At 41.9% G+C, this 12937-nt stretch overlaps 1 protein-coding gene across 11 annotated transcripts in view; it reads left to right on the forward strand.

The window, feature by feature from the left end:
* Positions 1–12937, forward strand: part of fat3b (FAT atypical cadherin 3b) — a 91727-nt gene that overhangs the window by 21353 nt on the left and 57437 nt on the right. For all 11 annotated transcript variants that reach the window (XR_013279709.1, XR_013279708.1, XM_077504513.1 and 8 more), the window contains exons 6-9: positions 1698–1896; positions 7473–7534; positions 10604–10918; positions 12721–12931. Coding sequence is in view for 9 of the 11 variants with exons in the window: in XM_077504513.1 (XP_077360639.1) it covers positions 1698–1896; positions 7473–7534; positions 10604–10918; positions 12721–12931 (787 nt within the window). In the remaining 2 variants the exon portion in view is untranslated. The remainder of the gene's footprint in view (positions 1–1697; positions 1897–7472; positions 7535–10603; positions 10919–12720; positions 12932–12937) is intronic.

Below are 12937 nucleotides of genomic sequence, written 5' to 3' on the forward strand. Positions count from 1 at the left end.
AGCAACAGCATAGCATTAGCATAATGTTAACATGTTCGCTTAAAAGCTAATATATACATATACGTATATTAGGGGTGGGAATCTCTGACATGAGGCCGATTCGATATGTATCTCGATACACAAGTTGCGATTCGATTGAAAAACGATTATCTTTCAGAACAGAACGGTTCGATTAAGTTTAGGAACGATACAATTTTCGATTCGATACAATTTATTTCAATATTCAAAACTTATAGTGACATTTGTTGCTTGTAAACATTAATCTTAAAACACCACAAATTTTTACAGTATCTACAAATGTGTAAAAAAAGAACAACAACAATGTCTTCTATATTTTTATATATTGAATCAATTATTTAAATGGACCGGAACAAAGGGCTGGGCGATATGACTGAAAAATGTATCAGTTTAAATATTTATTAGTTGTTATTGACAGTTATAATTGTTTTTTGTTTGTTTTTTTAATTCAAAATCAGGATCAGGAAAACAAAAGGCTGATAATTCAATTTGAAATATAAATATTTAACCTTTAAAAAGACACCAACACAATTAAACAGAATATGTCCACATTGTGAAGTATTTCAGAAACATAAATTTAAGACATGAAATAAACCTACCGTCCAGCCAAAAGAAATATGAAGCCACCTTATGGAACAATAAATCTATCAAACACATTTTAACAGATTAATATATCCAAAAATATTTCCAAAAGTGCCCTAACCTTTTTATCAACAATTTTTGTTTTTAACAATTTTTGTTTTTCTTTTGCCATCACATTCATTTTTGGTTAATGTATGACATCTTTTTTGTTTTTTTAATCTGAGACACGGCATAACGGCATAGCACTAGCATAACGTTAACATTTGTTCTTACAGATAACGGATGGATGGAACATAACAATGACATAGCACCAGCATGACATTAACATTTTGTCTTCACAAGCTAAAAACGGAATAGCACTAGCATAGCTTTTACATTTTGGATAAACGCTAATAACAGCATAGCGTTAATAATAATGTTAACATTTTGGCTTACAGGCTAACAATGGCTCTAGCATGACATTAATATTTTAGTTTACCAGATAACAACGGCATATGATTAACAAAAATATAAAAATTTAAATGTTGTCTTAAAAACTAACAACAGCATAGCATTATGTTACGGACAATCCAGTTTTACGTTGGAACAGACATGTCCACGTGATCTCTGATGGACTCGTAACCCATTCGTACAGCAGCATAGCTTTACCCAGAACTCTATTAATGTCGTGATTTTCAGCGTGTAAACAAATCTGCACTCACTTGATTGTTCCGCCTCAGCATCCAGCGCAAACATGACACATTTGAAAGACTTTTGCGGAATGGCACTGTTGTTGTTGTGCCTTCTGGGCGTGATTGGTCGCGCGCACTCACACACCCTGAAACAGGAAGTTTAATCAGGCACAGGTGCTCCTCAATTACCCACTCAAGCATCTCGGTACTGTGTCGCTCGTGGCCCATATACCCGTAAATATTCTGCACGTGTGCATGCCAAGGCTGAGGAGAATCATTCACGGTGCATTGTGGGTGTGACATTTAGCATAAGAGATGTACATGTGCTTGATTGAGAAACTGTTTATAGACAAAGTCAACATTTCACACTAACCTTTATCTTGATGTTTAATGAACATAACACGGAAATATTTGTCCTCTCATCAGGTGGAGGACGTGAACGACAACGCGCCACTCACCTCGGACCCCATCTACCACCCATCGGTGATGGAGAACTCGCCCAGGGACGTGTCGGTCATCCGCATCCAAGCGCAAGACCCCGACCTCACCGCCACGCCCAGCCGCCTCAGCTACCGCATCAGCGCCGGCAACCCGCAGAACTTCTTCTACATCAACCCCAAAACAGGTCAGTTCATTAGTTACATGTATATTTGATATAATGTTCCTTAAATTAAATTAAATGTAATTTAATATGTACAAAGCCAGTCAAATTGAAATGTGAAATAATTCATCACATTCATTACTTGAATTGTAAAATACCTTTAAGAATGTTACTGAATCTATTTATTAATCCTTTACTGAAACAGTGGGCGAGTGTTGGTTGAGTTGTTAGCACATGCACCTCCCAGTACTGAGGACTCTGGTTCGAGTCCATGCTCTGGCCTTCCTGAGTGGAGTTTGCATGTTCTCCCCGTGCCTGCGTGGGTCTTCTCAGGGTACTCCAGTCTCCTCCCACATTCCAAAGACATGCATCGCAGGTTAATTGGGCGGTCTGAATTGTCCCTAGTACCGCTTTTCCATCGTGCCCGCACGGCCGGGTACCACACCACACCACACCTCACACAACCACACCAGACAGCAACCGCCGGGTTTCCATTACAACTGGCGCACGGCGAGAAGGGGGCGGCAATATTTGAACCGTCCACGCCAAGCTTGCACTCCCACATTTCCCGAGTGGCAAGTCGCGCCAATATTGAACCATATTTCCAATTTAATATAGACCATCATGGATGAAATTTTACGATTCACGACCGGCTCGAGAAGACAGCTATTTCTGAATGGAGGTCTGCCGCTGGAGCTCTCATTCAAGTGAATAGGAACACACCACCAGCCTCGCGATGTTTTTTAAAACCACAAACATTACAAATCGATCCACAAGTACCTTTTAAATTATAAATATAGTTAAGTGTTGTTGTAAAACATTATTATATTTATTGTATATACTGTATTTTTATGACTTTGGCGAAGACTGGCGGACGCTACTGCCTCTCTCGCTTAAAACAAGGAAATGGGCGTGTGCCATGGCGTTGCTTGCGGCGGCAGCGGCGTTGCTCTCGGCCAATCAGACGACAGGTGACGTCACGGCCCCCCTAGTCCCCCGACGACCGGCGCTGCAGAACCGCTGTCGAAAGGGTTACAACGGAACGGTCTGCGATTGGCTGGCAACCAGTCCAGGGTGTACCCCGCCTACTGCCCAAAACCAGCTGGGATAGGCTCCAGCACCCCCTGCGACCCTTGTGAGGAATAAGCGGTCAAGAAAATAGATGGATGGATTATGTTAAATAGTAAAATCAAATGTATAAAATATTATTTTATGATTTAATTCTTTAATATTTTTATTTACGTCTTTATTAAAATGTAATTGTTTTTATTTATTTAATGGAATTCTTTAACATTTGAATATATTTAATTATTTAATGTTGATGGAATGGAATACAATCTGTCAACGACCACCCCATCATGGAGGTTGTGGGCGGGATCAGTGATCTGATTGGTTGGACTGAAATGGAGACAGAGTCAACATACACAGATAGTCTGATCGAGGGTCAAACTGTCACCACCATGAACTCACCAACTGAACGTTTTCCATCACGGTTTAACACTTCTATCATGCAAACGTAATAAGAAGCTAACGTTAGTGTGATGTGCCGGAGTTGGACTTTTACCGCCATCTGAGCCCTCCTGTGTTGTTGTTGTCGTCGTTGCTGCCGTTATCTCTTGCTCATTCCCGTCCGTATCGACGCCCCTGCCTCCTGATAAATGGACTTTTACTGCATCCGGCGCCGCCTCCCAACCAGGATCCTATTAAAGCGACGGATTGATATGATAGGCGTGTTATCACAGCGCAACGGGACTTTTGTGTGTGTCAGGAGTCCTGCAACTTTCCGTGGTGCTGCGCGGAACTGATTGATGTGTCCCGTTCGACCCCGACGCTTTGATTTGTTTGGTGTGTGAGTGTGTGTGTCTGCACGCGTAGCCAAGCACAACACAAGATTGAAGCACTACTCTACGCTTTAGGAGCACTGACAACCCCCCCCGACCTCCACTACCACCCCAAAACCACTTAACCCCCACCACCTCGCACCCCACTCCCACTCCTCCTCCTCCTCGTTTTCTTCCTCGGCGGGGGAGCAAACACAAGAGATGAGTGTTGACACAAGGTTCAAGATGAGGGAAAAAGCTACCGTGTTTGTCCTCCCTGGCTATGTGAGATTTTATTTTTATTTTTAAATGGACCGTCGATAGGATTTTATATATTGCATTTCTGAATGAGAGTTGGGGTAAAAAAAATTAATGATTGGAATGTATGTGTTTGTGTAAGTGCACATAGGGCTGTGCAATTTATCCATCCATCCATCCATCCATCCATCCATCCATCCATTTTCTTAACCGCTTGCTCCTCACAAGGGTCGCGGGGGTGCTGGAGCCTATCCCAACTGGCTTCGGGCAGTAGGCGGGGTACACCCTGAACCAGCCAATCACAGGGCATACAGAGATGACTCACAAGTACACCTAGGGACAATTTGGAGCACCCAATCAACCTGCCATGCATGTTTTTGGAATGTGGGAGGAGACTGCAGTACCTGGAGAAGACCTATGCAGGCACGGGAAGAACATGCAAACTCCACCCAGGAAGGCCGGAGCCTGGACTCAAACCCGAGTCCTCAGAACTGGGAGGCAGACGTGCTAACCACTCGCTCACCGTGCCGTCCCTGTGCAATTTATCTCAATTAAATTCCAATTCCAGTTAGCACACTCCACAGTTACAAAATCAGCGTCATCGTAAAAAAATACATTAATACTAATTTTGAGTGATACATGTTACATATTTTAAAATAACAAAATTTAATTGATGTTGTTTCATCCAAAAGGAACGTGCATAATTAGTGTTACTTTCAAAGTATTTTATTTGTCTGAATATTCTTTACATTTTCTTGTTTTGTACCAAAAAATAAAAGATAATCTTAACCATGATTTCAATTATTACCAAATACCAATATAATCATGATTATTATTTTCTTCATAATTGCGCAGTCCTAAGTGCAAGTATGATTGTTTAGTGCAGTGGTCTACAATCTGTGGCTCTGTAGCCACATGTGGCTCTTTAGTCCCTCTCCTGTAGATCTATAAAAATAAATAAATAAATAAATAAAAAGTAAACATTAAGATTTTTAAGATTTTTTTACATCTTTATTTTTTTTTTAGATAAAATATTCTTAAAATGAATTATTTTGATTTAAAAAAAAATGAATAATTAAAATTCAAAACTTGTCAGAATCCAAATGTTTAAGTTGTCAGAAAAAGGGAGACGAAAGATAGATGAAAACGTTTTTTTTTTTTTTTGTTTTGTTTTTTTTTTGTTTATTTATTTATTTATTTTTTAAATTACTTACAAATGTCCAAAAAGGAAGACAGCAAGGACCCCAATTGGCTGACGGTGTATACCGGCCGCTGCCATCGAGTAAATGAATTGGCTTTCATTATAGTGCGGTGTTATTTAGCTTGCTTGTGGTATGTTTTTATGCATATTCATTCGAACAATGACACTCCTAAATATTTCTACAAGTGAAGTGGGGGTCAATGTAGTGCAGAGACAAACTTGATTAGATTTTTGAGGAGGATTAGGAAGTAAATCTTATACTTGCGTGCGGAACACCACCAGAATGTTAATGCATGGACTCACATTGCTGTAACGTTACTACACTTGAGGGTAATATGTTTAAATGTAGTTAGGTAGTTAAATAGCCACTCTGCATTACAGAAACACCAGACCAAAGAGGGGGTGCTTTTCTAACTGGAGTCTATTTTATATTTAATACAGAGCTGTGGTTCAAATATGAAATGATCTCATTTGAACAAACTTTTTCTTTGTATTTCCTTAGCGTGAGTTTGACTTCCAGTTCCTTCCTTGCATATGCTAATTTCTTTTTAGAATGGTCCCATAGGGCAGTTGGTTCCCTGTATGAAAACTTTGCCTAGCAACAAGCGGGAGTCTGTGTGTGTGATGGTTTAAGAGCAGGTGTGTGTGTTAGTGTTTAAGTGCAACATAGGTGAAACATGTGACCTGACCAGAAAGAAGCAATTCCGTTCTAAAAATATTTTCGTTTTATGCGGGCCATACGTTCCAGACCGAGTTGAGATGAAAATCTGCGATTGTATGGAATTTTTTTTTTTGATACTTCTGAGGAATGAGCGGTCAAGAAAATGGTTGGATGGATGGATACTTTTACCCATCTTACATGTTATTAACACATTCAAACTTCTTAAAACACACATTTAATGTCTTTCTTTGCTAACAGAATACCGCTAGCTGAATGCTAACGTAATGAAAGAAGAATAGCAAAAATCGCAATATATTGGTTCCCCTGTTAAAAAGTGTTGGAATTGCTTAATAGACCACCAGATGGTACCAAAGCAACACTGCTAATGGTAGTTTTTAGCAAATCACAGAGGATGGATTCCCCCCCAAAAAGTTTGCAACTCGGTGAGTTTGCTAATGCCTAGCTGTAATGGACAAATGCCCAAGACTAACGGAAATTAGCACTGGTGACAACAACCTTCAAACCAAAACTTGCTATATTTGCTAACAAAACCCCACTAGCTTAATGCTAACATAATGAAAGAAGAATAGCAAACATTACAATAAATTGATTACGCAAGAAAAAGTTTTGTAATTGCTTAACTCATTACCTCGCAGCCATTTTCACAGGAGAAACCCCCTTCACTCCCTGATGTTTTACTGGATTTTGACTGTATAACGTATTTACTTGTAAAAACAAAACAAAACAAAAAAACTTCAAAATGTTTGCTTTGTTCTTGTTTACTGCAAAACTGATGTTTATGTACAGCACTTTGTATACAGCAACGCCCGTTCTTAAAGCGCTTTATAAATAAAGTTGAGTTGAGTTGAGTTGATTTTGCAAGGCCCACAGAATTATGTGTTCTATTGCTATAAAAACATGGACCAAAAGAAATTTAGAGTCTCTTCTTTCAACTGTTTCCGTTTTGCAGCAATTAGCATTAGAATATAGACAAATTTCATCATTATTCACAAATCTATTTAGAAATGTGAGTAAAATAGCTTTTTTTTCAAAATGGCCCTGGTTGATCTCTTTTGCTCTGCTGCCACCTACTGGCCCTTTGTGTAATAACTACCATTTCTTCAACTGTTCTTTGCAGTTGAGAGGCTGCATCAAAACCTTCTGTATGCTCTAGCTAGCATAAAAAAATAAAATAACATAATATACATATAAATACATCTCTGGGACACGTAAAACATTTAAAATAGAACGTCTTTATATGTTTTGGGGAGCAAATTAGTCAATTAAACAATACTGTTATTGGTAGTTTTCTAGCGAATAATAGAGGATAGATTACCCCCCAAATATACGCCTAGGTGAGTTTACTAATGCCAAACTGTCATGGAAAACTGCCCAAGACTAGCTAACGGAAATTAGCATAGGTGACAACAAACCTTCAAGCCAAAAGTTGCTTTAACACTCAGGCATTTATTCTCTCTGTTCTGAAGCACGACCCCTCCTGGAGTTACCTCAGTGCAACCCTGGCATTTTGCGTCACAACATGCCAACTCTAAACTCGGACTCGCCTGTATCCTGTAAAACCTCGTAAAAATGATGGCTTCAAAATCTGTGTAAGACGACAGCGTATTTTAATGACTCTCTTCTGTCTTGTGGCTGCCAGGCTTGATCACCACGACGGCAAGGAAGCTGGATCGAGAGCAGCAGTCGGAGCACTTCCTGGAGGTAACGTACGAGCGGCGCGGCGCGGGGACTCCGGGGTCCTCTGGTTTGTTTATCTTTAGTCGCCACCTGCCACCTTAACGCAGCAGAGCGGCTGGAGGACGAGCCAGACACCGGGCCCCGCAAGGCCTCCTTCAGACGCTGATGAATGCCTCCAGGTTGGGGCCCGGGCGAGGGGATTTCTTAAATGTAATCGTTCATCATTGGTTATCTCCTTGGCTTGGGCCGGCGAGGACTTTGTGTGTGTGGGTGTGTATGTGTGTGTGGGGGTGTGTGTTTTGTGTGAGTGTTAGATAAGTGCAGACACTGGGCGTCCAGATAGCGCCGCGATTAGCATTTGCGCTGGCCGCGCTGCATGCAGATGAAGCGGATAATCGCGGTGTCTCCACTTCACAGGGAAAACTTCATCCCTGCCGAGACTTTGCACGCAACTTATTAACCGCCGCAATGAAATGAAATAACACCCCCGAGTGACCCCCACCGAGATGTTTATCTGTCGCCGAATGATAGCTCGGCCTCGGCGCACGGTGAGAGGACACCGGGGAAGACAATAACATCATATACACTCACTTCATTAGGTAGGCAATTTAATGAGATCCAATACAAGAGCCGGAGCAATAATTCTTGCCTTTGCAAAGACAACTTTCGATCATTAGCGCGCACACACAGCAATGTTTTCAAAATCCAGCGCCTGGAGCCCATTTCACTTAGCGCTATGAAATCTGGTAGACGTATCCATCATAAGTTAAGCCATAAAAAGAAGTCTCGAGAAGCCGTACCCAAAAAAAGACGCAGGAAGTTTGGGGAACATGACAATAAAGTTTGATGATTCACAATCAAACAGGAACATTCAAAAGAAAATTCTGCCAGTGAAGATAGTTTCCCCGAGGAACACAACATTTGATAAAGCACGTGTAGAACCACAAAAAAGGGTCAAGGAGCCCCAAATGAATCGTGAAGTCTGGGGAGCAAGGCAGTGTGGTGTGTGAAGGTGAAGTTTGAAGTCTCGCCATCAAACACAAAATTCAGCCCTTGAAGTCAGCCAATGAGGGGAGCCGCTTCCATGGCAACCAGGTCAACCGCATTCCCTTTCACAATAGCGCAAATGACCCCTTCTACCTGTGAAAATACTAAAAGAAAGAAGAAGAGTTTTTGAGTTTTCCTGTGCCCTCTTGGCGGGGTTGTATCAGGAGATGTCATTTATATTTGCCAACTGTGGGCCTGTGAGGTCCTTTGAGATTGTATTTGTATTTGTATTCCCCACCTCCAAATATTGCAAATCATGCACATGCATGGACTCTGACTCCCATCACTCAACTCAACTTTATTTTTTTTATAGAGCACTTTCAAACAACCACCACTGTTTTCTTAAGATGGAACCCATGAGCAGTACATACAGTGAAAACGGCAGAGGCCCCACAATTGAACCCTGTGGAACACCATGAATTCATATCACGCGTAGTCCTTGCTCGACATAGTATGAAGGAAATTAAAATGATGAAGAAATCAGACGACGTACCATACAACAGTCACAAGTCAACTACTGGGCGCACCAAATTCCCTGCAGTCATTGACAGCCAAGCGGGGCGTGTCACATGACTTGGGTGTGTACCTTGATCTCCACTGACCCCCTGGGACTGACACCAAAACCCCTGGGGGTTCGATTGAACCCAGGTTAAGAACCACTGGATTAACGGCTATTGAAATCAATTGGACTTTGACATGGAAACGCCACCAATGCCACCCATAGACTTGCACTGGGCATGAAAATCGAGCCCCAAATGTTTTGTTTTTGAAAATTCAGTCCCCAATTCCAATTTACTTGAGGAACATGAAATTTGGTAGCCATGTCAACCATGAGTAGACCCACCTAAAAGTCTCAAGAAACAATACCCATCGCAGGGTTTTCCTAGCTCAAATTGAGGCAGAGGTGGTATCATCCTGACTATGATGGGTGGCTACCGATACCAGGTATCTGTATCGGTGCCAATACCAGTCTTATTTTAAGATATTGGTTACCATTATCGACCGCCCTTCTGCAGCCGTTTTACGATCAGGAAAAATACATTAGAAATTATATGAATACAAAGTTGCCATTAACTTCATGCAATTTTAAGGAGAAATAATAGATTGGGATATACAGGTCTTTTTTTAAAATCATCTGTCATTTATGGGCGGGGAATTTTATTATCTAGTGGTATCGGTATTTTGTATCAGTAGCGGTGACTACTCAAGAGTTGTGTATCGGTTGGGGGAAAAAAAGTGGTATCGACCATCCCTAGTCCTGAGCATGCACCATGACGTGTATGTATTCTATAAATTCAACTTTTTTACAGGCAACATCTAATAATTCCATGAATCAATAATAACAATAATAGTTCCAATAAGTTAAAGCATTCATTCATTATCAGTCACTCAGGCTGGAGGTGGTGAGCAAATAAGGTGGAGGTGGCCGCCTCTCAATTTTGTACACAGGAAAAACCCTGCATCATAAAGATACAGAAAGTCCGCCATTATGGTTTGAAGCGGACATATCCGTCTTATTTCCATCCATTCATCCATTTTCTTAACCGCTTACTCCTCACAAGGGTCGCGGAGGGTGCTGGAGCCTATCCCAGCTGGCTTTGGGCAGTAGGCAGGGTACACCCTGAGCTGGTTGCCAGCCAGTGTCTGATTTCCATGAGTCCTTCAAACGGCCAACTTGTCCTCAGAACTGCGACTTCTTTCAAACTCTGCATGCTCACTTGAAAGCGGATGTAAATAGACAGTGGGAAATGGGGTCTCCATCTAAGACCTGCAGTGCGAGTGTCGGTGTGTGTGTGCGCGGCTTTGCCCGGCAGAGAGTGTAATTAAGAGTCCAGTCAGCAGTCAGGCAGCTCGCACCGGTGATGTGATCCAATCGATGTTGTGATGAGACCTTTGCCTCCACCGCAGGCCCCGCTAATACAAAGAGATTTCCCATGAGCTCCACTCCTCACCGCCGCCGACGTGCGTCCGCTAAAATCACACCAAAATATTCCCACTCCCGCGCACTCACTCACTCACACTCACACAACCCTGTCGGTTTCCTAGGTGACGGTCATCGACGGGCCGGTGACCACCCGCCAGTCCACCGTGTGGGTCATGGTCCACGTGGAGGACGAGAACGACAACCCGCCCGTCTTCCCGGAGGTCACCTACCGCATCAGGCTGCCCGAGCGCGACCGCAACCGCCGCGGCGAGCCCGTCTACCGGGTCTTCGCGCACGACCGCGACCTGGGCACCAACGCCAACATCAGCTACAGCATCGTGGACGGCAACCGGGATGAGACGTTCAGCGTGGACCCGCGCACCGCCATGGTGGTGTCCAAGAAGGCGGTGGCGGCCGGGAGCTACCACGTCCTCACGGTAGGTCGGACTCCCTTTTTTTTTTTTTTTTTGGCCATTTTTCATCAGGCATAAATCCGTATTTTATCCTCCCAATGCATTTTTATGAGTTGGCAAAGATGAATTTGATAACCCGCCGATGGAATTGCTTTTTTATTTCAGTTTGCTTGCACTCAATCACGTCAACACAAAGCTTGTTTGGGGCCTTCATTTACAAACAAATGTCATCGTAATAAATGAGTCATTTTTCTTCTTTTTAGACCACTTTACTGCAGACATTAAGCTTTATGTCTTCTCTGACTGGTCAATGCCACATTGAGTCTACATCAGAAGCTGTAGTGTATCGCTCAGTGGAGCGCAGACCTCCACCAAGGCACAAATATCTATTTTGCATCCATTCAAGACAAACTTGTCCTAAATAATTTGTCAAAAAACAAAATTTTTTTTTGATCATTCAGCCATGATGCCAGTTTCCTTTAGCAACATGAAATTTGCAGGAATGTCTGTCATTGAGTAGTGATACCAAAAAGGCTCAAGATAAAACAACTAAAATCTGGCTAAATGTCTGTCTAAAAATACACAGGAAGTCTGCCATTTTGGCTTGAAGTAACAATTTTAGGGTGATTGTTTAGTGAAATTTGGTGACTGACCATAAAACACATGGGATGTCTATCATGAGCAGACCCACACAAAAGATCAAGAAGTCATCTCAGAAAAGTACAGTACTCAGACGTTGTTTGAAATTAGACACAGTCCTTATGAAATAAGGGGTACATAAGTTTTTAACTTCTTCCTACTTTTTTTTTTTTTTTTTTTTTGGAACATGTAAATTGTGATTGATTTTATGGGGTTCTTCTTTTCTTTTGTAAATTTTTTGTTCCTCTGCTGTTTGTATGTTTATATGTTCAATAAATCAAATCAAAATCAAAAGACACAGGAAGTCAGCCATTTTGGTTTGAAGCCACCATTTTAGGCTCTGTTTTGAGGGGGGATCCTAAAGATTTTGTCTGGAGTCTTTATCTGAGATTTGACCCTTGTATACTAGCCAAATGGGAAGACACTAAGTTACAAAGTGAATTTTTAATTACCGTATGTGGGAGGAGGAGGACAAGAAAACTTGAGAACTTGTCCTAAGACATCATGTTTGAAATCTGAAAACCAATTTTTTTTTTGGAGCGTCTTTTTGGTAGGAAGGCTTATCACATGAAAATCCACCCAAAAAAAAATCACAAGAAGCCATTTTGTTTTGAATCAGCCTTATTAAAGGGAAGTCAACCTTAATCAATTTTTGACAATAATATGTCATATTACTAGTCACTAGTCTAAACATGACATTTTGATTAATATTACATTTGTGGAATACGAGTTATGCAGCAAAACCCAGCCATTTTTAATCCATCTCATTTTGTCACTTGCTGTCGACTGAAAATGACATCAGTTACTCAGGGCTCATGCAACCCACTAATCACAGCTCATCTGTTTTCTGAAGCTGACCTGTGATTGGTTGTTTCCTGAGACCTGAGCAACTGTGTAAAGTCAATTTCACTCGACAGCTAGTGGCAAAATGGCCATGTCCTGATATAGTTATTTATAGATATTTCTGCTTATCTCATATTCTGCTAATGTAATATTAAACATAGACTAATTGGGTTGCATAGAACATAATATTGTCGAAAATTTTGGGTGTTTGACTTCCCCTTTAGCTCATTCACTACCAGCCTAGTTCAAATGCATTTTTGACGTCTATAGCCGTCAATGGCATTTAACGATATATCAGTTCATCGTGGTAGAATCCGCTCAAACGGCATCATTCACTGTCTCAGATCAAAGCGGAGGACGGCGGCGACCCCCCGTTGTGGTCCACGGTCAAGCTTCACGTGGAATGGATCGTCCGGCCTGCGCCCTCGCCGCTGCCCCTGCTGTTCACGCAGCGCTGCTACAACTTCTCCGTGCCCGAGACGGCCACCGTGGCACAGCCGGTGGGAGTGGTCGCCGTCGGCCAGTCCAACACCCCCGTTTGGTTCAACATCGTGGGTGAGT

Source organism: Festucalex cinctus, chromosome 18 (assembly GCF_051991245.1).
Source record: "Festucalex cinctus isolate MCC-2025b chromosome 18, RoL_Fcin_1.0, whole genome shotgun sequence".
Taxonomy (NCBI): Eukaryota; Metazoa; Chordata; class Actinopteri; order Syngnathiformes; family Syngnathidae; genus Festucalex; species Festucalex cinctus.